Source organism: Crotalus tigris, unplaced genomic scaffold, assembly GCF_016545835.1.
Source record: "Crotalus tigris isolate CLP2741 ecotype Arizona unplaced genomic scaffold, ASM1654583v1 scf7180000017614.5298720, whole genome shotgun sequence".
NCBI classification, from domain to species: Eukaryota; Metazoa; Chordata; class Lepidosauria; order Squamata; family Viperidae; genus Crotalus; species Crotalus tigris.
Genome location: NW_024096513.1, coordinates 4,336,997 through 4,362,541, shown reverse-complemented (window position 1 = coordinate 4,362,541; position 25,545 = coordinate 4,336,997). Strand labels below are relative to the sequence as shown.

The 25,545-nt window shown below is 45.0% G+C and overlaps 1 protein-coding gene across 1 annotated transcript in view; it reads left to right on the top strand.

Annotated features, from left to right (window-relative positions):
- The first annotated feature begins 4,014 nt into the window (after positions 1-4,014).
- Positions 4,015-25,545, top strand: part of KCNQ4 (potassium voltage-gated channel subfamily Q member 4) — an 89,231-nt gene continuing 67,700 nt past the window's right edge. The window contains exon 1 of the mRNA XM_039329784.1: positions 4,015-4,978. Within this exon, the coding sequence (XP_039185718.1) occupies positions 4,635-4,978 (344 nt within the window). The 5' untranslated portion in view covers positions 4,015-4,634. The remainder of the gene's footprint in view (positions 4,979-25,545) is intronic.

Genomic DNA, 25,545 nt, shown 5'->3' with positions numbered 1-25,545 from the left:
TTTTTAAAAAGAGAAGAAAGCAACTGAGGGAAAAGTGATTTATAAAATATTGCATGGCATGAGATTGGATCTTTTCCCCTCACATTTAGTTTATTTAGTTGTCCTAGGTCATGGGTCTTCAAGGTTGGCCCTTTTATGACTTATGGACTTCAACTCCCAGAATTCCTCAGCCAGGCACGCTGGCTGAGGAATTCTGGGAGTTGAAATCCACAAGTCATAAAATGGCCAAGTTTGAAGACCCATGGCCTAGTCTGTTAATATATACAGTTACAGATAGGCCTTGACTTATGACCACAATTGAGGATACATGTATGCACATATTTGTGTGTGTGTGTGTGTGTGTGTTTCACTAATTCTGTACAGTACATAAACAGGGGAGGATTTTTTTTTTGTCTCTCGGTTATCTAATTCTGCAAATTAATAGCAGATACAAGGGATTACTAAATTACAATTTCCCATCAAATCTAAAAATTATCTTCTGGAACTCACTGCCCCGAGATGTGGTGAGGACCCCAGCCTGGAGCCAAATGATTGTGTGATTCTAGATGAAGTTGCATTCCATTTATTTTTATTTTTTTAAAAAAAATGCTCAGTATTTGGAAAAGGGTCCTTCAGCCAGGAATGGTTCAGTAGCTCATATGAGACATTTAATGAACTAGCTAACCCAGTTCCTTCTGTGCATAGCTTACTGTATCTCTAAAGAGGCTGATTCTTAAATTCCCAGATCTTGATATCAGCTCCTTTGGGGAAAAAAACAACAGGAACATACAACTCCTGTTACTAGCACTCTGAAAAGAGAGACAAAATGAAAGGGCTAAAGCCCACTGGGAAGGGCCATAAAGCCACCCCGTTACTGTTTATTGTAATTTTTACAAATGCTTGTTCTGATGCATCTCTCAGCGCACATTGCAGCATTTAAGGGCAATTAACACATATGCTGCAATGGAGCTTTTTATAGGACATTTTCCTGCTGATTTATTGCCTGTATACTGTGTGTGTGTATTTTAGCTGCTCTTTTAAGGTAAAGTTCTTTTTAATTTAATTTTCAACTGCACTTTTAGAACATTGCAGGCTGCCTGGGGGGAAAAATGCATGGGGAATAAAGTGAGAAATGCGCTGAGCACGGTAAATGTTTTTATATGATGCTTTATGTGAAGACCTCATTCTCTGCTGAAGGCTCTAGTGCTGGGAAAGGGGGAAGGAAGGACAAGAAGAGAATGAAGCTCAGATATAGTGATGATGGAGGGACCATAGACAGATTTGAGGACCAAGTCAGGGACAGATTGGGGTCCTTGGTGCTCTCAGAGCTTGGTTGCGTTCTTGCAGATATTTCATTATCCAAATTAGGTAAACATCATCAGTGCTATTAAGCTGTGGGGTTCGCTCTCAGTTTATATTCTAGTGGCCCTGTCAGTGTTGGTCTTCTTTTTATTGGACACCTTCAATGAAGATCAGCAAGACATTGGCTGGAGACCTTAAACCGAGAGTTCTTTTTCTAAGCAGGGATCAGACTTGAGGACCTAAAGCTGTGTTGTTGTTGTTTTCAAACTTGGCAACTTTAAGATGCGTGGACTTCAACTCCCAGAATTCATGCTGGCTGGAGAATTCTGGGAGTTTGAAGTCCGCCCATTTTCAAGTTGTCAAGTTTGAAAAAACACCCATCTAAAGAGTGATTTCCAGTCCTGCCATTCTAAATGCAGAGTGAAAGTAATCCTTCCTTCTTCTTCTTCTTCTTCTTCTTCTTCTTCTTCTTCTTCTTCTTCTTCTTCTTCTTCTTCTTCTTCTTCTTCTTCTTCTTCTTCTTCTTCTTCTTCTTCTTCTTCTTCTTCTTCTTCTTCTTCTTCCACTTCCTCTTCTTCCTCTTCCTCTTCTTCCTCTTCCTCCTGCTCCTCCTCCTCCTCCCTCCTTCTTGCACTGATGATGTTCCCTAGCTGGGTCATGAAACGTCTGCAAGAAAACCAACAAGCTCAGAAGGCACCAAGGACCCCACAGTCCCCCTCTTCTTTCTTCTTTCTTTTCTTCTTCTTCTTCTTCTTCTTCTTCTTCTTCTTCTTCTTCTTCTTCTTCTTCTTCTTCTTCTTCTTCTTCTTCTTCTTCTTCTTCTTCTTCTTCTCCTTCTCCTTCTCCTTCTCCTCCTCCTTTCTTTTCTTTTCTTTGAAGAGCTGAAAAAGCTTCTTGGATAAATCTTCAAGGGAAAACAAAGACAGTCCAGTTGCCTCTTGAAAAAGCACCTTTGAGATGATCATGACCTGGATGACTGAGAATCTCCACAGTCATTTCTTATCCAAAAAGCATCCCTAGAAAGTCACAGAGGGCACCTTGGCCTGAACAATTCTGATCTTTGTAGCTATAAACACATCACATCATTTGAATATCTTTTCCAAAGCCTTTGCAGTTGTGTGATCAATTGCTGATCTGCGGCATATTTCTTGACTGCTTCTTTTTTCCTTTACAGGTGATGGTGGATCCTAAGGAACAGAATCTATCAGTCATTTCCTTAGCTGTTAATTCTAAGGTTGGTTGTTCTACCTGCTGTCATTAGCTTGGTCTCCTTTATACTTAATTTTAAGTCCCATTTTGTTTACTTTGTTTTGTGCCTTGCTTTCCCACACCTCATGGGTACACAAACCAGTAGCCCTCACCTTCAACAGCCCTCATCCTCATTCCAAACTTGGCAGTTAATTGTAATTAATCATGGCCAAGGAGGAAGCAATTAAATCAACTGCCTTTAATCAAAGACATTTCCTTGAATAAAATTAAGTCACATGAGTGTTTGTCTTCCCTGCCCTTACCAAAAAGACTGGAAGGGCCAGCCTGGGGCCGAAACCCGAAACCCTGGAAATGCATTTTGGAAGTTAAGAACCAAGAGACCCATCAGGCTGAGCCGAATCTTGGAACTGCAGGAAACAGGCCTACTTCAAGCAGAATGGGACAAGTTGCCATGGCCAACTCGGTGAGGAACAATTCAACAATTTAAATAAATAATAATAATAATTAATAATAATAATAATAATAATAATAATAATAATAATAATGTTGGAGGGGACCTTGGAGGTCATCTAGCCCAACCCCCTGCTCAGGCAGGAAACCCTACACCATTTCGGACAAATGTCTGTCCAGTCTCTTCTTAAAAACTTCCAGTGTTGGAGCATTCACCACTTCTGGAGGCAGGTTGTTCCACTGGTTAATTGTTCTAGCTGTCAGGAAGTTTCTCCTTGGTTCTAGGTTGCTTCTCTCCTTGATTAGTTTCCATCCCTTGCTTCTTGTCCTGCCTTCAGGTGCTTTGCTTGACTGCCTCTTCTTTTGTATTTTTATTTATTATTATTTTTTAAAATAATTTAAAAAAATGTTGTCCTTTTGGTCATTCCCGTTTCCTTTTGTCCCTCCTTGGGCGTCCTTTCTTTAATGATTCTATTCCATCATTTCTTCGATATTAGCGTCTAAGTCAGTGTTTCCCAACCTTGACAATTTTAAGGCATGTGGACTTCAACTCCCAGAATTCCAACTAGGAGTTGAAGTCCACATGCCTTAAAAATGTCAAGGTTGAGAAACACTGGTCTAAGTCTAAGTCTTGTTCCGCGGGCGAATGGTCGCGTGACGACTTGGCCCAAGGCGAATTGCCCGGGGCGAGTTGATTGCGGCGAATGGGGGCGCAGGACCGGCTGAATGAAAGAAGGAAACCCCCTCCAGGCAGGAAAAAATTGGGGGGGGGAGAAGGCCGACGTTTTGTTGGAAGGAACTTTTCCATTCTCGTTCGCGCCTGCAAGAAGAAGGCGCAGCTGAGCGCCCACGTCGGAGATTGAAAATCGCGCTTCCTTCCAGCCGCGGTTAATCAGTCGCCACCCCGGGAAGAGGAGGAGGAGGAGGAGAGAAAAAGGGGCAGCGGCAGGCGTGGCTGACTTGTTGGGCGCCCGGCCCCTTCAGCGCCGAGGGTTTGCCGCGTCGTTGGAAAGACGAGCCGGCGAGGCGGGGGTTGTGGGTGGGTGGGTGGAGAAGGGTGCCATGTGAGTCGGCGAAGCAAAAGGCAGGTGGAAAAGCCAGCAGGATGGAGAGGGGCCGAGGCAAGAGGAGGAGAAAGAGCCCGCGGCGGCGGCGGCAGAAAGTGCTCTTCCTGCTGCTGCTGCTGCCGCCACCTCTGTTTTCGCCGGCCGCGCTCTTGACGCTGCCCAGCTCTCCAAAGCGCAGCGCCCCGCGAAGCCGGCAACTCTTCTAAACTTGGGCGTAGGCGGAGAAGCAGCGCCCAGCCGAGGAAGCGGGGAGGGGGGTCCGCGTCCCTCCAGCGGCCTCTTCTCTCCCCCCCCCACCCCACGCCTCTTCCGAGTGGCTTAAAGAAGCGGCGGGGAGCGCGCCAGGTTGCTAGCCAAAAGTCCCCGCGTGCGCCCTGGGCGCATTCCGCGGCGGAGTCCCGGGCGCTGTTTGCAGCCTGAGCTCGGGCGAGCGAGCGAGCGAACTAGCGAGGCTCAACCTTCCCTCCTCCCTGCCGAGGGAAGGACAGCTCCGGAGGGCTGGCGCCAGCGGGCAGGATCGCGGCGGAGCCCCTCAGCCCTCCGGCAGCCGGGCCATGCCGGGCTGACCTGCCGCGGAACTCAGCCTTCTCCATGCCGTGAGGGCGGTCGCCTTTCCTGCCCAGCGCGATGGCCGGGGCTCCCGGCGGAGACCGCTCCGGGCTGCCTCGGTCCTCCGTCTCCGGCAGCGGCGGGAGCGGCGGAGGAGGCGGCGGAGAAGCCCAGCGCGTGGAATTCGTACCTCTGACCGCCGTGCAGACCGAGAAGATCGACGCCACCCCCGCCGGAGGCGCCGGCGGCGGCGGAGTATCCAGCCCCAGGCGTCTGGGACTGCTCGGGACACCCTTACCGGTCCCACGCGGGGGCTCTGGAGCTCGATCCGCCTCGCAGAAGCGCTACCGTCGCCTGCAGAACTGCCTCTACAACTTGCTGGAAAGACCCCGAGGCTGGGCGTTCATCTACCACGTTTTCATGTAAGTCCTGGCCTGTCTTTCCTCCTCCGGTCCAGAACTTTTGTTTCAAGGGATCCAGTCGGTCCCTGCCATCTCTTTTGGGTTGTCAGCAAATGCTTCCCCCCTCGCCCCGCGCGTCAGAGTCATCGAAACTCTTTTTGGTCTTGTCAAGAGGGCCGTGGTTAAGGAGAAGGCGTCCCCGATGCTTTTGTTCACACAACGCAGGGAACCCGCTTACTGAACAGACCCTTTTCCTAAGCCTGGTATAGTGCAACGAACCAGCCCAGCTTGTTGAGTTCGTGCCCTTGCTAAACCTTAAAGAAATCAACCAAGGTTCGTCTTAGCCAAACTTAGCCTGTGTGAATATTGTCCTTAGGTTGTTAAGTAGCCTTGCAAGAACATAGATTCCTATCTTTATCTTTCCTCTGTGTCCCTTGTCCCCATCCAAATGAAAAGTCAGATTATTCCACCATATAGTTTAAATCTTGGGAGAGGAACTTTTTTTTTTTTTGAGGGCGGAGAATGGTGGCAATTTGGACTACTATAAAGAAACATTACAACAAAAAACTTTATGCCTGTTTAATTTCACGGTTAAATGTTGAGTAAGTATATATTAAACACTCTATCTTAAGACGGTGCTCCGTCTGTCTGATGAACTGTAGAAAAGCTTGTGCAATGGTGGTTCCAAAGGTTCCCAAGACTATTGAGATGTGCTTGCCGATTGTTTCTGTTAGGTCCATATGTATTAGATTAGCTGGGCCAATCATACGTCCACACCTGTCCAATAAATCAGGCAAATAAGACAGGGCAAATTTTTGCCGGCATGCTTGGGTGTGAGTGTGGTGCCTCTGAGGCTGTCACAAGGCAGCTTTAGAAGATGCTAAACTTCTGCACTTCTGATTTGAGGATCCTTGAAATGCAGCCTTTCCTAAAAAGATGCTCACCAGGTGTGCTTGATTCACTGCTTTAGAATGTTTAGCCAAGATATCTGGAGATCATCAAACTGGACAAGGTTTATTAGCAAGGTCTCCCCCACCCCCTTCCCTCCCCAAATTGCACTTTGATAAAATCCAAAATCCATTCTGAGCACTGTAAAGGAAAGAGTAAAATGCCTGCTCCCTTTCTCTCTCCCCACTTGTCTTGGTTCCCCCCCCTCCAACTTATAAGAAGCACTAGAATCATAGCACTGGGAGGGACTTTGGAGGTCTTCTAGTCCAGCCCCCTGCCCAAAGCAAGAGTCAAAGTCTTGCTTGTTTGTTGTTGAAGCAAGATAAATCACAGTGCACGGAAAGATTGATTTCTTTTTTGTCAAAGTACATCTTCCTTTTTTTCCTCCATTCAGGACCCTTATAGATGCTTACCTGTGCCCATCCTTACCTAGATGCCCCTGGTTACTATCTTTGCTTGCATAATCTTGTATGGTGTTCCACCGAGGGTCGCTGGATACAAGATGGGTGGCAAATAAAAATTATAAATAAATAAAAATTATAAATAAGTGATGTTCCACCCCATCCTGAAGTGCTTCCTACATGCAAGCAACTACCATGGTTTTTCTACTCTGTCTAGCTAGCTGCCAAAGTGACAAGACAATTCAAGGAAGAAACTACATTTGTGTCATATAATCAGATCTAGATTGTCATCCTGGGGATGGAGAGCCCAGCTTGATAATCTGGTTTAGGAGCTTACAAATCCCTGCTGAGTGCTGGAGTCCTCATCACGGGGGACACGGTCAACCCTGGAAAATGTGGAGCCCAGAAGCATCTCTTCTTGCTGATTAAAGAGTCAAGAACTCATTGGCATAAAGATTTATTCTATATCTCTCTAAAGCTCTCGTGGCTTTTAATGGAGAAGAGTTGAGTTGGGAAGATGCCCTGTGCTTTAAGAGTTGTGTAAGTTCCAGAGAGTGACTCGGTCTGCAGCTGCGCCATGTGCTTCACCGGCTCCGTTACAAACCCACACCCTGTTTTTACTCAACATGCTAATCCAGTGGTGGTGAACCGATGGCACGCATGCCAGAGGCGGCACTCAGAGCCCTCTCTGTGGGCACGCGCGCTGCAGGTCCACTAGGCTGCCACCGCTGCCCAGAGCGGCAGCCCCACCCAGTGCAAAGGAGGCGAAGTGGCCAGCTAGCAAGCTTGAGTAGAGGTGGTAGAGCATACCCACACCCAGCAAGCCAAAGGCCACCCCGAGCAGGGAAAGCCGGATCCCCATTGGCACCATGGCCCCTCAGTCCCAGCTAGGATTGTGTGCCTCCCCCCCATCTATGCTGGGCCTCCTGCCCACCGCCCCACCCACCAGAGATCCCCTGATCTCCCCCAACCCTGCCTGGCTCCCACAGGCGTCCCCCCCAAGAGCAACATTGAGGTGGCCATGCCCACCCCAGCCACACCCATCCAGTCTGCCATGACAACTGCAGCCATGCCCACCCAGTGGGCCACGCCCCCATGCCCCACCCCCTTGAGGGCACCACAATGCTGGTGCGGCCCTGGTACTTTGCGATAAATAAGTGGTTTTTGGGTAGTGGTTTGGGCACGCGGTCTCTAAAACAGTGGTTCTCAACCTTTTTAATGCCGCGACCCCCAACCGGTCATAAGTCGAGGACTACTCAACCGGTCGTAAGTTGAGGACTACTCAACTGGTGCAGCACTGTTTGCAGAACGGGACTTTTGGCGGGCTCAGCAGGGCAGAGACAGCCTGGACAATTCCTATTCAAGAGAGTCTATTCTATTGGCTTTCAAAAGCCAATAGAATAAAAGGGAGTAGCACAGCTAAGGAAAAGGGGGGGGGGGAATGGCAGACTGCGTTGTTTGGCGACCCCCATGAAATGGTCGTTCGACCCCAAATGGGGTCCCGACCCACAGGTTGAGAACCACTACTCTGAAAGGTTTTGCCATCACTGTGCTAATCTGATTGCTCTTGACAGGTTCGCTTCTTTCTTTGTGGCTTAACCTGTGGTATGAACTCAATAGGCTGGGTTAGGTTGTGGGTCCACATTGATGAATCCAGTGGCCAAGTTAACTTGGTTGCGTTGAGATGCTCCAACTTTTTCCCCACCAAAGAACTTTCCAACAAGTTTCAGCAGATGGAAGATGGTGAAAGAAAAAAAAAAGCTACTCAGATTCTCCCACAGTGTTTCGTTTACATTTTAAAAAGTGCCTTTAAAGATGGATTTGGTCTTACATTTTGCTGCGGCCTTGTGGTTCCTGTAGCATCCCAGATGCTTTCCTATTTAATCTCCAGCTCAGAAATTTCCAGATATGTACTGTAGCTTCATAATAAAAAAAAAATATTTATCTGAAGTGCACCCACGCTGGTAGATGCAAATCTGCATAGGCTCATTTACAGCAGTCAATTTAAATTTAGACATAATTACTAGGATTTATTTAAATTTCAAGGAGATTAACCTCTAATGACCCATCCAAAATAACCTTGATCAAATTAAAATTTAGGTAATTTTGACTCCGTTGCTAACCCTTCAGTTATAGTTAATTAATTTGTAGTGAATATGAAGAAGTGCAAAAAAAAAAAAAAAAAGAACATAAAACAGTGCCTGGTAGATTCCCTCCTCCCCTGCCAAGTCTTTTCTTAAAAAATCACTACTCAAAAAATTAAATCGTTGCACCCAAATGATTTCAAAGTTTTAAACAAGCACTAATCCAAAAATTATATTGAATAGGCAGTGGGGATGAAGTTCATTTCCCATTCTGATTCCTTCCGACCTTCTCTAAAATTAAATCAGCTCGCCTTTGGTTAGTTACCTCATTCATTTTCTAGTGCTATCTCCAGAAATTGAATTTAAGATACAATAATGAGTTCAAGATTTGGTGGCTGATGGAAAGAAGCCTAGAGAGTGAGGCAGAGGAGGAAGAGGAAGGGAGGGGAGGAAGAAGACTGGAATGGGGGAAGGAAGGAAATGAAAGAAAGAAGAATGAAGGAAAGAAAAGAAAGAGAGGGAGAGAGGAAAGAAAGGTAGAAAAGAAAGAATAAGGAAGGAAAAGAAGGAAAAGAAGGAAAAGAAGGAAGGAAGGAAGGAAGGAAGGAAGGAAGGAAGGAAGGAAGGAAGGGAGAAAGAAAGGGAATTAAAAAAGGAAAGAAAGGAATAAAGGAAAGAGAAAGGGTGCAAAACAAAGAGGGAAGGGAGGGAGGAAGGAAGGAAGGAAGGAAGGAAGGAAGGAAGGAAGGAAGGAAGGAAGGAAGGAAGGAAGGAAGGAAGAGAAAAACAGGATCTATACCAGGATATATATACAAATTGTACATAAGCATTTCAATTAACCGTAGCCATACTCTGTCATCATATTTCAAGGAAACATGATTTGTTCCTAAGTTGCTAATCACATGCTCTCTGCAGACAATGATATTGGAGCCCTATGTTCTTCAAACAATGAAGAACAAATCTTTTAGTACAAAATAGGGCACTGAGAATCTGCTTTCTCTGTCCAGATACCAGTTTCCAGGCATTAGGAATATAATTCAAAAGAACTCAAACCTCTGAAAATACGACATCAAGTTTGAAAGTTGAGATAATACATGTTTCTCCCTATAGGACCAAGCAAACATATCTTTGAATAAAGCATTAATCTCATTTTATCTCCTGGTGATTTACACAAGCCTTTGCTATATAAACTCAGTGGGGTCCAAGGAATCTAAAATATTGTTTTGGGTTAAATATGATATAATCCAAGATCAACGGAATGTTTTGGCCCTGATGTTAACATCTTTTCCTAGTGTCTGGGAAAAACAGGAATCTCAGAGTCTTTATTCAGCCATTAAAGTTGCATATCAGTTTGATAAACTTGATTCGTTTTTATTCTAGTTGTTTGAGTCAGCGTGTAATGTGGAATCCAGCCCATTGAACTGGCTGCTGACTGTGCAGACCAGAAAAGGGAACAATTCAGTAACCAGGTTAAAGATGCTATGTGAACTATACAATAACTACACTTTAGAACTAAGCCTCTTAAGGGCTGGCCAGATGCATCTAGGACCTGATGCCATCACACATTTCATAATAATCATGCACTGGCACACTTGCATAATGGCATATTTTGCACAATGAGACATGTAACATCGCTGACGTTTCCTACCACTCACCCCACCCTGCTTTGGCTACCTGTACAGTGTACAGGCTGAGCGCCAAAGAATGGAGGCCTTTGAACTCTGGTGCTGGAGAAGACTCCTGCGAGTCCCTTGGACTGCAAGGTGTTCAAACTGGTCAGTCCTAGAGGAGATCAACCTCGACTGCTCTTTAGAAGGCCAGATCCTAAAGTTGAAACTCAAGTACTTTGGCCACCTAATGAGAAGGAAGGACTCACTGGAGAAGAGCCTGATGCTGGGAAAGATGGAGGGCAAGAGAAGAAGGGGACAACAGAGAATGAGGTGGCTGGATGGAGTCACTGAAGCAGGAGGCGTGAGCTTAAAGGGGCTCCAGAAGATGGTAGAGGACAGGAAGGCCTGGAAGAACATTGTCCATGAGGTCACGATGGGTCGGACACGACTTCGCAACTAACAACAACCACAGAAGTGTAATGGTATGTGAGAAAAACTTTGAGAAAAAGGGTGAAGAGATGCTGCTTACCTGCATTAGAGGCATAGAAAGAGACTCGGAGACTTCTTAACGTCTCGGGCTGTGAAGGAGACGGCGGGCAATTTATGTTTTCAGACTTGCAAGATTCTGTTAATATAGCCTTACGATAAAGTAGATGTAGCTCATCTGGTCTGTTTCTTGTCTGGTATAACTGGGAAGGCTGACATCAGTCTCGCACATCTGAAAGTAGAAATCTCCGTCTGTCTCGTCTTTATAGCCTGAGAATCTAAGGAGCTTCCTTTCTTGGTGGCTTATCTCATAAATCAGTGTTTCTCAACCTTGACAATTTTAAAGCATGTGGACTTCAACTCCCAGAATTCCACAGCCAGCAATGCTGGCTGTGGAATTCTGGGAGTTGAAGTCCACATGCCTTAAAATTGTCAAGGTTGAGAAACACTGTCATAAATGGTAATGCAGGTAGCAAGAAATCTAAGAAAAAAAACATTTCAAATCGTTCAACAAGATCCCACCTTAATGAACTCACTATAAAGAAGTTAAGGATATCCTTCCTGCATTTACAAGATTTTTTTTCTTCTCATTCAAGAAGCAAAACATCTTCAAAGAAAAACAAGAAAGTCCATTTGCCTCCTGAAAAAGCATCTTTGGGAGAAGCATAACTTGGAGGATTGAGAATCTCCAAAGACATTTACATGATTCTGTATTTTCCCCAGAATAGTATCCCATAGACCAGGGGTCTTCAAACGTGGCCCTTTTATGACTTGTGGACTTCAACTCCCAGAATTCCTCAGTGAGGCATGCATGCCTGGCTCAGGAATTCTGGGAGTTGAAGTCCACAAGTCATAAAAGGGCCAAGTTTGAAGACTCCTGGCAAAGAGCAATAATATTGGGCTAAACGAGATGATTATCTTGCCTTGGGGTAACACAGCTTCCTGTGGTCCATGTGGGACTAATCAACATCCCAGTTGAGTTTGAGCTGTAGCATCAAATGGGGAAAGGAGAAGGTTTCTACAAACCATGCCTATGTTGATCAAGTTGGATCATATCTTTTAGCAAGGACTATCAGATCATCATATCCTTTAGTAAGGATGGACAAATCTCCAATACGTTTGGTTGATAATTCTTAGAAAACATGGCCATCATGGGCAAATGTCAAAAATGGTAGATTTCTCCTTTGTAAGGGTTCTGGGTTGTTTTTCCTTGTCTTAAGCTAGGAAGGACAACCAAAGTCCTCCAGAATGGTCAAAGTCTTCATCATTTTGTTTTGTCCCCTCATCATCTGTACATAGGGACCACAAGACTATGGATGCTGCAGCCATCATATATACATGGCAGTTGCCAAGTACATGAATCTTCATCGTGGGATTGGGAAGATGCTATGATGTTCATGAGTGTGAGAACCTGTCATAAATTACTTTCTTCAGTGCCATTATAAGTTCAAATGGTTGTTAAATGAAGGGTTATAAATGGAGGACTACATACTTGTATTATACATAGCCAATTCATTTTATTTGCTGAGTTTTACACCCTGCTTTTTGGTTAGTTTGATGCCCTGAACTTTCCAGAAGATCCAGGTGGACAGCATTCTCTCCTCCAATGTCTTATTGACTACACTCTAAAGTAGATTGAGCTGGCTGGTCAAAGTCACAGCAAGCTTCTGTCTCAAGTGCATCCAATTTTGGTCACTACCACGATGTAAAAAAAAAACTCTAGAAGTTGTTGAGTGAAGAGCAACAAAGCTGATTAGGGGACTGGAGGCTGAAACATATGAAGAACGGTTGCTGGAATTGGATAGGGGTAGTTTAATGAAAAGAAGCTTCAGGAGCGACATGATAGCAGTGTTCCAATATCTAAAGGAGAAAAGTGGGTCAACCTATTCTCCAAAGCACCCGAAAGCAGAACAATTAGAAATAGATGGAAATTAATCAAGGAGAGAAGCAACCTAGAACTAAGGAGAAATTTCCTGACAGTCAGAACAATTAATCAGTGGAACTGCTTGGCTCCAGAAGTTGTGGGTGCTCCATCACTGGAAGTTTTAAAGAAGAGAGTGGACAGCCATTTGTCTGGAATGGTATAGGGGGTTCTGCTTGAGCAGAGGTTGGACTGGAAGACCTCAAAGATACCTCCCAACTCTGTTATTCTGTTAAGTTTTATTACTGAATGCTACCCTGGCATGAGGACTGTCATGACTTACAAGCTCCATTATGGTCATAAGTGGAGAGATGCCTGTAAAATAAGTGGAGTTAAGAGCCTGAAAAGGACATTTTCATTCCAATGTTGGGTATGCCATGAAGCTGCTAAGATGGTCTTAGTGAAGCTGCCATTTCTAGTTGTGCCTTCCCCTCTGGGCCATGATGCTATCAGTCAACCTTGCAGGGTGTTTCTCAAGATGTCTGAAGGGTCCTGAAGAAACCCAAAGGGCTGTTGGAATTCTTCTCCTTGCAACTTCTTGCCTGTTCCCAGAAACATCTCAGGGGGTTTGACCCCCCTTCACGGTTTGTATTCTCAGCAACTGATCAGTGGGAGATGGGGCATTTCATCCCAGACAAATGGCCGTCTGAAGTTTTGGACTGGAGACACATCACCAGAACTCTCCAAAGCACTTTTTTCAAAAGTCGATTGGACTTTTGGAAAAGTCAGTTGACTTTTGGAAAAAGCATGTTTGGCACGAAAATGACCTGGTGGATCGAGACTCTCCATAGACTAGTGTTTCTCAACCTTGACAATTTTAAGGCATGTGGACTTCAACTCCCAGAATTCCATAGCCAGCATTGCTGGCTGTGGAATTCTAGGAGTTGAAGTCCACATGCCTTAAAATTGTCAAGGTTGAGAAACACTGCCATAGACAGTCACCAGAACTCTTGTTCTAACATTGTGTTCTGTTGCTGCACCATCCCTGGGGGACAATCCCCCTCCAAAGGCAGGTTGACACAATCCTGTTGGCTTTTCAAGTGATGGATGTGTTCCTGGACCTGAGAATGATGTGGCTGGTTAGTTATCTAGATGAGTTGTATATTATGTTGCTTGTATTGTTTTTTTAAAAAAAATATTGCGAAGAGTCACCGTTGTGAGATAGGATGCCGTGTAGAACCAACAAGCAAATAAATGAGAAATAAGCAAGTAGTGAGTACTGTTGTTCTACAAAGTACCAACAAGCGTTAATGATCTGAATTAATAGCCAGGACTGGCAGAAAGGTTAGCCAGCCAAAGGGACAAGCGGCTGACTGCTGGTGGCCTCTGAGTCCCTCTGGATCTGAGGTGGGGAGACGGTCTGTACAGACCACCTTAATTTGAAGAGGTTGGAGACTGAATTGCTGCGCCCAATTGGTGTCTCTTTTCCACCTAATTAGTTAGCTCAATGTCTGTAAGCACTGCAAGCTTTGAAGAAAGCAAGAAGGCTATAAATCAAAAAGCAGGTGTTAATTGTTCTCCTGCCAGGAGGTCTTCTGCCTCCCTTTCTCTCCATCTGGTGAAAGGTGGAGGAAACTAATGTAGAAATGCAGAAGAGTCAATACAATGTGCTAATTGGGACTGGTCTTTTCTTATTAGGGGCATCTGGTGCTTGGACACTGGTTGGATTCATGCTAAGTTTTGTTTTCCATTTAAATTTAGGTCATGCTCTACTCAGTGTTTCTCAACCTTGACAATTTTAAGGCATGTGGACTTCAACTCCCAGAATTCCACAGCCAGCATTGCTGGCTGTGGAATTCTGGGAGTTGAAGTCCACATGCCTTAAAATTGTCATGGTTGAGAAACACTGCTCTAGCTGTCCCACCGTGGATTCTACATTTAGATGTTGGGATAGGCAGCACATTTTTTTAAACTGGTTTCACTGGTTTTCATAGGTGAGGAACTCAACACAATCCGTGTTTCCCCCCCCAAATTTTCAAACAGTTTTGTATCTAATCCAAATGTGCAGTCTGGAAAAATGATTTGTTGATTGCAACTGTCTAGGACAGGAAGGCTTGGAGGAACGTTGTTCATGGGGTCGCGATGGGTCGGATACGACTTCGCAACTAACAACAAGATTCTTAGTTCTCATCGTCTGTTTGGTGTGCGCTTAAAAAGATTGTTTAAAGCTAACAAATGTTAGGTTGTGTTCACACTGCATACTCCACCAGGGCAGATACAAAGTTAATGCAAGGGCATGTTTAGCACATGAACATAGAACATAATAGGGTTGGAAGGGACCTTGGAGATCTTCTAGTCCAACCCCCTGGTTAAGCAGAAGACTGTACTGTATATCATTGTGGACCAATGACTGTCCAGTCTCTTCTTAAAAACCTTCAGTGATGGAGCACCCACAACTTCTGGAGGCAAGCTGTTCCACTGGTTAATTGTTCTCACTGTCAGGAAATTTCTCAATTCGATCTAGGTTGGATTTCTTTAATGATCTTCCATCTGTTACTTTTTGTCCTGAAGTACGAAACAGAACTCTGAGCAGCTTGGGAAGTGCCGCCATAGCTAAACAATCCCAAACCCAAGAACAACAGTGGCTTGATAATCAATGAAATGGTACCGCATTCTGAAACAAACGTTACGTTAGTGCAGGGGTAGGCAACCTTGGCTCTTTTATGACTTGTGGACTTCAACTCCTAGAATTCCTGAGTCAGCCATGCTGAAGAGAAATGGAGAGGTTCCCAAGCTGAGCCATGCTGGCTCAGGGATTCTGGGAGTTGAAGTCCACGAGTCATGAAGGGAGCCATAGTTCCCCCATGCTGGCTCAGGAATTCTGGGAGTTGAAGTCCACGAGTCGTAAAAGAGCCAAGGTTGCCTACCCCTGAGTTAGTGTGTTATTTTGGGCCATTTAGAGTTGGTCAACCTTTAGGTTGTTGATCTGGTGCCTTTGCATTGTGTTAAGATCGCAGCTCCCCAAATTGTGAATCTTTCTTGTTTGTTCATATTAGAATTTTGGGAGTTGTGGCCCTAACCCAAGGAGACACTATCCTCCTGTGTTAATTCTGGCCTTTATTTTCTACAGAAAAGTCCCTGGGCTTCCTGCAGCATAGAGAGATAATGTGATGAGGTAGACAGAATGAATTGGGCTTCAGTTCTGGGAAAGGAAATGACAGTGCAGAGGAGAATCAGCCAGATCTCTGGACTGAATCAGAAAGCTGATTCAAACTGGATGATTTTGAAGCTGTCTCCACCTGTGTGGAACTGGCCTTATTCCAAAGCAACCCAGTATTACAGTGAAGTGGATCTAGATTGAACTGGGTTGACTTTCCAAAAATCAATCTGAATCGCTGACTGATTTTCCAAATCAAATCAGTTATTTGAATTGGATTTTCCCTTGTTTATCCAGGCGTCGGGCCAAAGATTACCCCTTACCTTGTTTTTGTCTTTGTCTCAAAGCAGCTGTGTTGGTGAAAGACATGGATCGGGGCAATGAGCTGGAAAAACTGTTTGCTCTCTGTCCTATATCCTTGGGTTTGAATTCCCGGCCCATATGCTGCCTTTAATGCAAAGGGAAGCAGAAATGGCAAGCACTCCTATCAAATTTTTCTAGGCTGAGTTAGAATTCTTTGTATTGTGGCATTTGAGCAAAGAAGATTCGAGATTTACCGCATTGACTTGCAAGACAGGCAGTCCTTACCTGTGGCTGAGCAAGGAGGTTGTTCAACGAGACATTCTCAATTTTACTCCATAGTTGTTAAGTGAAGTTGTTAAATGAAACCATGCTGCTATTACTGAATTTGGCTTCCCCCATTGACTTTGCTTGTTGGAAAACGAACTGGGAAGGTCACAAATGGTGATAATGTAACCATGGGATGCTGCAATTGTCGTAAATACGTGCTGGTTGCCAAGCACCTGAATTTTGAGTACATGACCATGGGCAGGGGTAGGCAACCTTGGCTCTTTTATGACTCGTGGACTTCAGCTCCCAGAATTCCTGAGCCAGCATGGCTCAGCTTGGAAACCTCACCCTTTCCCCTCAGCACGGCTGGCTTAGGAATTCTGGGAGTTGAAGTCCACAAGTCATGAAAGGGCCAAGTTTGAAGACCCCTGGTTGAAATATTTAAATATTTTTTCCTCACAGTCACATGATCAAAATTCAGGCATTTGGGCAGGGGTAGGCAACCTGGGCTCTTTTATGACTTGTGCACTTCAACTCCCAGAATTCCTGAGCCAGCATGGGGAAACTATGGCCTCCTCATGACGTACTGGGGGTTGGGGACCTTTGCTGTAGAAGTTGCATCCATCTTTTTATCCACTTGGCCTTCATTCTCTTTCAGGTTAACAGGTGTGATGAGGACATGTCCCATCTCTCTGCCAGCCAGATTCTGGGGCTTGGAAACATTCATAGGGACCCCACATTAATAAAATGCATAAAATTAATAAATTATAAAATTAATAAAATGCAGCTGCCTGTTCTATCAGCTTCACCCAAAGAATAAGAGAAGAAATAGTCCTGAACAGATTTATATTGAAGAAGTTAATGTTAGATATCTGAACCCAGACAACATGTTGTTTACTAAGCACTAAAGACTGTAATTTTAAAAAATTAATAAAACTTTTATAAAAAAGAGAGAGAGAGAAGAAATAGCCCTAGTTGTTCTCCATCAAAATGTTGACATTGGAGGTTCCATCCTCCTCTTCCCCCTTACAGCTTCTTTCCTAAAGCTTTTATATCTTTCAGAAAGTCGGAGTCCTCTCAAAGGCTGTCAATATCACTCCCGCTCAGCCTGCCTAGGAATATTTTAGCTACAAAAGGAACAGCACTCGGGGAACAACTGTATAGGTAGTTTATACAAGAGTTATTAATATGGTGCCCTCCGCATACTGCGTTATGTAAACAAAATTTGGGAAAAGAGAATCGCTCTCATCCAGGAGATCCTGGATGGCAGCAAGCAGAAAATAAGCCACATAAAGGGGCTGCTTTGTTTCCAGTGCCTGGAGGCAGTGGTGGGATTCAGCCGGTTCGCACCACTTCGGCAGAACCAGTAGCTAATTTTTTGTTGCCCAGGCCCAGAACGGACTTCCGGAAGTGGCATCCATGCAGAGAACTGGTTGTTCACGTATTTGAATCCCACCACTCCTCCCTCCCTCCTTCCCTCCCTCCCTTCCTTCCTCCCTTCCTTCCTTCCTTCCTTCCTTCCTTTGGTGGAATTCAGCCAGTTCGCACCAGTTCAGCAGACCCGGTAGCTAATTTTTTGTTGCCCAGGCCCAGAACGGACTTCCAGAAGTGGCATCCATGCAGAGAACCGGTTGTTCACGTATTTGAATCCTACCATTCACTCCTTCCTTCCTTCCTTCCTTCCTTCCTTCCTTCCTTCCTTCCTTCCTTCCTTCCTTCCTTCCTTCCTTCCTTCCTTCCTTCCTTCCTTCCTTCAGTGAGATTCAGCCAGTTTGCACTAGTTCGGCAGAACTGGTAGCTAATTTTTTGTTGCCCAGGCCCAGAATGGACTTCCGGAAGTGGCATCCATGCAGAGAACCGGTTGCTCCCATATTTGAATCCCACCACTGCCTGGAGGTACTTCCCATAGTGCAACCAGGAGAGGGTAAGTTCTAGCCCCTCTTTAGGCATCAAAGCCAATTCAGTAACGGTGGGTTTTAGTTGCACCTTATGAAAGCCAGGTGGGTGATCCTGGGACAGCCGCTTTCTCTCAGCCCACCTTACCTCAAAGAGCCTTTGTTGTGGGAGGAGGAGGGAGTATTAGATATATGTGCCACCTTGAGTTATTTATAAAAATAATCAAGCGATAGACATACATACATTGGAATAGCAATAGCACTTCGACTTATATACCGCTTCACAGTGCTTTACAGCCACCAGCACTTGATCTAACCCTGGTGTGTGCCTCCAAGAGAGGATGGGTTCTTCTCACCTGTGATGACTGTCTTCTTGGTCATTGCCTTTTTCTCAAAGCATGCTTGGCTTGGTTTATCCAGATTATTATAATATTCTGCTAGCCTAAAGGGAGAAATTCAGGCTGCCTCATGCTTCAGCGCAGTGGCGGAAAGCAGCGGGTGTCCAGCACGATGTTCTGACAATGGCATCAGCCAGGGGGCATATGATCTAGAGCAGTGGTTCTCAACCTGTGGGTCGGGACCCCATTTGGGGTCGAATGACCATTTCACGGGGGTCGCCAAACAACGCAGTCCGCCATTTTTTCCCCCTTTTCCTTAGCTGTGCTACTCTCTTTTATTCTATTGGCTTTTGAAAGCCAATAGAATAGACTCTCTTGAATAGAGTCTAATTCTATTGGCTTTCAAAAGCCAATAGGAATGGTCCAGGCTGTCTCTGCCCTGCTGAGCCCGCCAAAAGTCCCATTCTGCAAACGGTGCTGCACCAGTTGAGTAGTCCTCGACTTATGACTGGTTGGGGGTTGCAGCATTAAAAAGGTTGAGAACCACTGATCTAGAGGTTGTGCCCAGCTCCAGATTCAAACAGTGCAGAGAGAGGTAGCCAAACTCTTGAGTGTTTGCATCCCCATTTTCGAGAAGCTAAAATAAAAAGCTGCTTTGTCAGCAGGAAGCACCTTCAGAAGGGAACGTTTCCCCCACCTTCCCCCAGCAATGAAGGGGGGGGGAGGGTGATGGTGAGTGAGGATAGAGAAGGTTGGAGAGGTGCAGAGTTTGCCTGTAGTGGGTTGGTGCGTGTTTTGATAATAGCAGGATGCTTAATTATAAAGAGCCACCTGGCAGCTGGGCTGCCAAAACTATGACAAATGGTGCTCAAAATCCCTTTTGAAATAGTTATGAAAACCCTTGGGCTAGTGCCTGCTAAGGAAACGTGGTGGAATGTAATTGCCCCACTGTTGCAACTTAATAAAAGGTAGTGGATGAGCAGAGAGAGGATAGCGTAGGCCACAGGGGTGGGGGACGGAGAAAGCAGAGGTTGTCTCTCTGCGTCAGGACACGTGCTTCGCACACAAGTGATTCAGGGCTGAGCCTGTGGCATCTGCTCTTTCAAAAGGGCTTGGACAGCAGGGAAGCCACCCCACCAAGGTTTTGTGACCCTTGGATGCATAGAGCAAGAGGTTGGCCCGGTTGGTGATCTTGCAAAGAGCATCGTGTTCACATCCTGCTTGTGAACTGTGACACTGAAGATTGTAGGGTTGTGCCCAGCTGGGTTCTAGCAAGAATGTGTGTGTTGCTGGTGGCATCAAGATAGATCTGGGTTGCATCGCCCTTAAAACAAGGTGGCCTGAAAAATTCAATTCTACAATTGTTGGCTAAATTACGAAGTATGTTTGCTTCTGCTGCCTTGTGATCTGCTCATGGGGCTTCAGTGGGGAAGTAATAAATAACAGAAGATGCTGAACTCAATGGAATGTAGGCTGATTGCTTTGGATACACCAGGAGGTGTTTTTTGTCCACCTCAAAATACATCCTCCTAGCTAGCAAGGCTAGAAACTTAGAAAAGTGAACGTGAAATCTGCTCAGAATGTCAAGGAATTTTGAATTCTGTGGACAGGCTTAGAATGGGGACTTTTGGTTAGATAATATCAAAACTGCTCTGATTCTGCTAAAATTCTGATTGAACATAAAGATTTGGGTAATTCTGTCCTGTTCTTTCTCCCAGGAGCTCCGCACGGCATCTCAGCATGGCTACCTAGGTAGTGCTATGCTAAGGCAATCTTCCCACAGTTGGTGTCCTTCAGAATATGCTGGGCTAGGATCCCCTTTTCTGGGACAGCACAGTTCTTCATCTATGGGCTAGGAGTTGGGTGACCTGGTATTTGAGGGGTGCCAGGTTGGGGAAGATGGCTAAAGAAGGAGAAGTGGTGTCTCAGATTCACCAATGCTATCTTGGTGTTTGAGAAGACTTCAGCCCAGGTTTCTCCAATCATTCCTGTTTTCATTTCACCTGTTGCTTCCAAGATGATTGGAAGGTCAAAAGTCTCCTAGAAGAGTGTGGAAGAAGAGCCTAAGAAGAGATTATAACTGGAAAATGCAGTACAAAAAGGAAAAAAAAAGGTGAAGCATAAACAATACAGTTTCCTGCAATCTTTTTTTCCCAATAAACTGTTAGAATTTGATCCCTATTAGTCCAGCCAGTTAATAGGGATGTGACGGGGAGATCTTTGACCTTAAACTTTCTGACTCTTCTCCTGGATCATCAATGATAGAATAGAACAGAGTAGAGTAGAGTAGAGTAGAGTAGAGTAGAATAGAATAGAATAGAATAGAATAGAATAGAATAGAATAGAATAGAATAGAATAGAGCTGGAAGGGACCTTGGAGGTCTTCTAGTCCAGCCCCCTGTCCAAGCAGGAGAACCTATATCATCTCAGACAGGTAAATGTCCAGTCTCTTCTTAAAAACCTCCAGTGATGGAGCGCCATGATTTCTGGAGGCAAGCTGTTCCACTGGCTGATTGCCCTCACTGTCAGGAAGTTTCTCCTTAATTCCAGGTTGCTTCTCTCCTTGGTCAGTTTCCACCCTTTGTTTCTTGTCCTTCCCTCTGGTGCTTTGGAGAATAATTTGACCCCCTCTTCTTTGTGGCGGCACCTCAAATACTGGAACACTGCTATCATGTCATCCCTACTTCTTCTTTTCCTTAGACTAGCCAGAGCCAAATCCCTTAGCCATTCTTCGTATGTTTTAGTCTCCAGGCCCCTGATCATCTTAGTTCCTCTCCTACCTTCCTTTCAATATGTCTGTAGAAACTTGGCCAGGAAAAGCTTCTCAAGGGGCTCTCATTGTAAGAGGAAACCCTTGTTGGTGTAGGGGAGCTGAACAAAGTTATGCCCGAGGTTTCCAAAATTTCTCATTGCCCAGTGCACTTAATGTCTCAGAAGTTCTTTTCACGATGTTTCTGGTTTTCTTTTTTCTTTTCTTTCCAAAAAGAGGATTTAAAAAAAAAATGCCCTTAAACTTGCCTTTAAAACTTCTTTTAATAAGGATTGAAGAAAATTCACCTGGTGCTGTAAAACCTGCTAAGATCTTGAGTTCTTCTCTCGGTTTACGCACGAAGCAAATTAGGTGATTTTGAGCCAGTCACGCTCTTTCAGAAGAGGGCAACGACAAACCACGAACCTCTTTCAAAACTCTTTCCAAGGAAACTGGTCTAGTCAACTGCAGGACAGAAAACCCAGAAACAACCAGGCTTTAGCTGTTGCATAAACCCAACCACCATGTACACGTTGATCAATCTGAAAGAAGCCAATTGTCACTTTTTTTTTTTTCCTGCCTCTCTGTTCAACTTAGCCTCCCCATCCCTTGCCAGAGCATTGAAAGGTATGTAACTGTGGGAAAGAAACCTCGGACCAAACAAGCAGACAAATCTTGTGCTTGTGTTGAGTGTCTATAGCAGGTTTTTTTTTCCCCCTCAACCTTAGCAACTTGAAGATGTGTGGAGTTCAAACTCCCAGAATTCCCAGAGTGGCTGGGAAATTCTGGGACTTGAAATCTATACATCTTCAGGTTGCCAAGGTTGAGAAACACTGGTCTATAGGAAATGCATCCATAAAAGTATACCGGAGGAACGAGAGTGTATCAATTACAGAGCATTAATCACAGTGGAAACATCTCCGTACTTTGTCTAATCATGGCTTTTCCTTTGCTGGCCAACAACCCTGGTTGCCGAGTGCCAAAGAATTTCATCTTTGTTTTTCTCCATCTTTAAAGATACAGCTTCATCGCTAGATAGAAGGATGTGTTACTTCCAACACCGGTTCACTTTCCACCCCCTCTGCACTTTGGAGAATTGATATATTTGTGTTCTCCCAGTCTTCATACCTTCTGGCTGTTCTGGATTTCAACTCTCCTAACCGTGTCCAGATCCACTTCAGTGGGAGGGACAGGAATCGCTTTTATTTTGGGGGATGGAGGCTTACCATTGGAGAGATAAGCAGTCATTTTCTGATATTTCTACTGAATGGTGTGTACCACTCTTTCTCTGTGCGTCTGGACCTGTGTTTGTGTGTGGGTATACACGTGCATATTTGCGTTGATAGGCAGGACAAGAATTCATGAGTGGAAGCTTAGCAGTGAACTAATTGGGAGAACTATTGGCCTCTTGAAATTGTAGGTGCTCCATCACTCAAGGTTTTCAAGAAAAGATTGGACAACCATCTGTCCAGAAGATATCTGCACAGGGAAGAAGGTTGAACTAGAACATCCTAGAACTCTAGGATCTAATATTCTCTCTCTCTCTCTTTCTCTCCCTCTCCCTCCCTCCCTCCCTCCCTCCCTCCCCCCCTCTCTCTCTCTCTTTCTCTCTCTCTCTCTCTCTCAGACACACAGGGTAGATTACCTGCAGAGTAGATGAATTTTCACTTCTTATTTTGAGAAAGGGCAAGTTCCCCAGAGGCTTTTGACCTAAGTGTTACAAAAACTTCATCAGTGCCCTCAGCACTGGTATAATTCGCCTTGCTCTTTGATGGATGGGGTGGGCACCAGCAAAAAGTCACGCAGGAGGCTCGTCATGAAATATTTACATCAGTTTGCAGTCACCCTGGAGAGTTTTATTGACTTTTGCTGGCTCTTTCAAGCTAGGTTCTGTCAGGAGATATTGTCAGATGATGGATGGAGGGGACATGCAGCTGTAGCTCAACTAGGGAAGGGTAGGGTAATTTATCTACTATATACATAAAATACATTAATACCCTCTCAACTTTTCCTGTCTCAAAATCCCCAAGACCCAAGGGATGGCTTTAGTTCACTATGGGCAGAGGGATGCTGTTTCCAGCTTTTCTTCCTGTTTGGCTTTGAATTGTCTGCTGACCCCCATGTGATGGTGAGAGCCACCCTATATTCTTTGCACATGTACCACAATGTTGGAGTAGCCACTCCCAGATGATTGGATAGCACAATCCATGGGGTTCTTTGGAGTGGTGTTATTAGTATGAGGTCAGCTGAGAACGAATTCTTGAAGGCCTTCTAGGCTAGTCTAGGTTGGACAGGCTGAGTCCTCCTAAATCTGTGCCAGATTCAGCTTGAAATGCCCTTTCCTTGCTTGCCTCCATCAGGGTGCCTCCACCACTGTCAAGGTGGTGTCTCACTGTCTCACACCACTAGAGATGACATGATAGCAGGGTTCCAATATCTCAGGGGCTGCCACAAAGAAGAGGGAGTCAAGCTATTGTCCAAAGCATCTGAAGGCAGGACAAGAAGTGATGGATGGAAACTAATCAAGGAGAGAAGCAACCTAGAACTAAGGAGAAACTTCCTGACAGTGAGAACAATTAACCAATGGAACAACCTGCCTCCAGAAGCGGTGAATGCTCCAACACTGGAAGTTCTTAAGAAGAGACTGGACAGCCATTTGTCCGAAATAGTATAGGGTTTCCTGCCTGAGCAGGGGGTTGGACTAGATGGCAGGACAAGAAATAATGGGTGGAAGTTTGTTAAAGAGAGATCCCACTTAGAACTAAGGAGAACTTTCCTGACAGTGGGAACCATTTATCAATGGAATAGCTGGCCTCTCAGAATTGTGGGTGCTCCATTGCTGTAGATTTTCAAGATTAGGCTAGACAACAATTTGACCAGGATGGTATGAGGTCTCCTGCTTTGAGCAAGGAGGTGGACTAGGAGACCTCTGAGGTCCCTCCCAGCCCTATGATTCTATATTCTATTCTCTTTCTGTTCCTCCCCGATGCTCTATCTTAGAGCTGAGTTTGTGCATGAAATCTAGCTAGACAAAAGTAGGATTTGGTCATTGGGCTTTCATTGTGAGAAATCTGGTCATCACCGTATGTATTATCTGATCCAGACCATCTTATTGAGCCAGAAGATGGCTTATTTGTATAGACATAGTCTGTTACATGACCATAGTGACTGTGGGGCTTTTTAAACCCTGGGTTTAGGGGTTTTGTGTGTTCTATGGACAAAAGTGGGCATTAGCTATTTACCACTTTCACTTCTTAAAAATATCCATTGTTGGGTAGCCCAAAGATGACCTTACTGTATATAAACAAAGATGATGGTCCTTCTTTGAAGCTTCTATTTAAAAATAAAATAGGTCGAGCTGGTAGGCCAGAAGGCAAGAGAGAGAGAGAGAGAGAGAGAGAGAGAGAGAGAGAGAGAGAGAGAGAGAGAGAGTATCTATAGCACCATGGGAAAATTAGCTTGCCTTCCCATGGCTTACAAGAAAACAGAACATCCCGTTGAGCCTTTCTTCTGGCTGAGTGAAACGGACATGAACTTTCTGCTTAATTTAATAAAAACTTAATATCATAATCCCTCGGACATAATAGATGACTTCTATCTTGTCGAGGTTTTCCTCTCCAGATTTGCAGTGTTTTCCTCCGCTTAACAGCCTGGGATTTCCATCTATAGCAGTGGTTCTCAACCTTTTTAATGCCGCGACCCCCAACCGGTCGTAAGTTGAGGACTACTCAACCGGTCGTAAGTTGAGGACTACTCAACTGGTGCAGCACCGTTTGCAGAATGGGACTTTTGGCGGGCTCAGCAGGGCAGAGACAGCCTGGACAATTCCTATTGGCTTTTGAAAGCCAATAGAATTAGACTCTATTCAAGAGAGTCTATTCTATTGGCTTTCAAAAGCCAATAGAATAAAAGGGAGTAGCACAGCTAAGGAAAAGGGGGAAAAAATGGCGGACTGCGTTGTTTGGCGACCCCCGTGAAATGGTCGTTCGACCCCAAATGGGGTCCCGACCCACAGGTTGAGAACCACTGATCTATAGATATGATCCTTCTTCCAGATACAAGAAATTAAGGAATATCATAATTGCAGAAGGTTATGCCCGGGGCAGTTCTGTAGCTTGGATTAATGTTTGGATCTAATTGCTCCAAAGTTAACAGAGTATTATAAAATCTGGCCTGTTGGACTGTAAGATAGTAAGGCTGGAGTTGGGCCTACAGCCAGCCTTCCCAGGGGACTGCAGATTTGCAGGTTTGCCTTGGCATTTGCAGTGCTGAGATAGTCAGGCCTGGAGTGTAACACACGGGCAAGGAAAACAACAGCTCCCAGCCCTTGCCATGGTTACCCATGAAAACAAGTGCTGCTCCACCAGTGGGGAGGGTATTTATATCCAGGACATGGGTGGATTTATAAGACACGCTGTTTATACAAGCGGCAAGCAGCCCTTCCAATTCTCATAGGACTTGAGTGTTGACTTAAGAGGCAGCCAAGAAA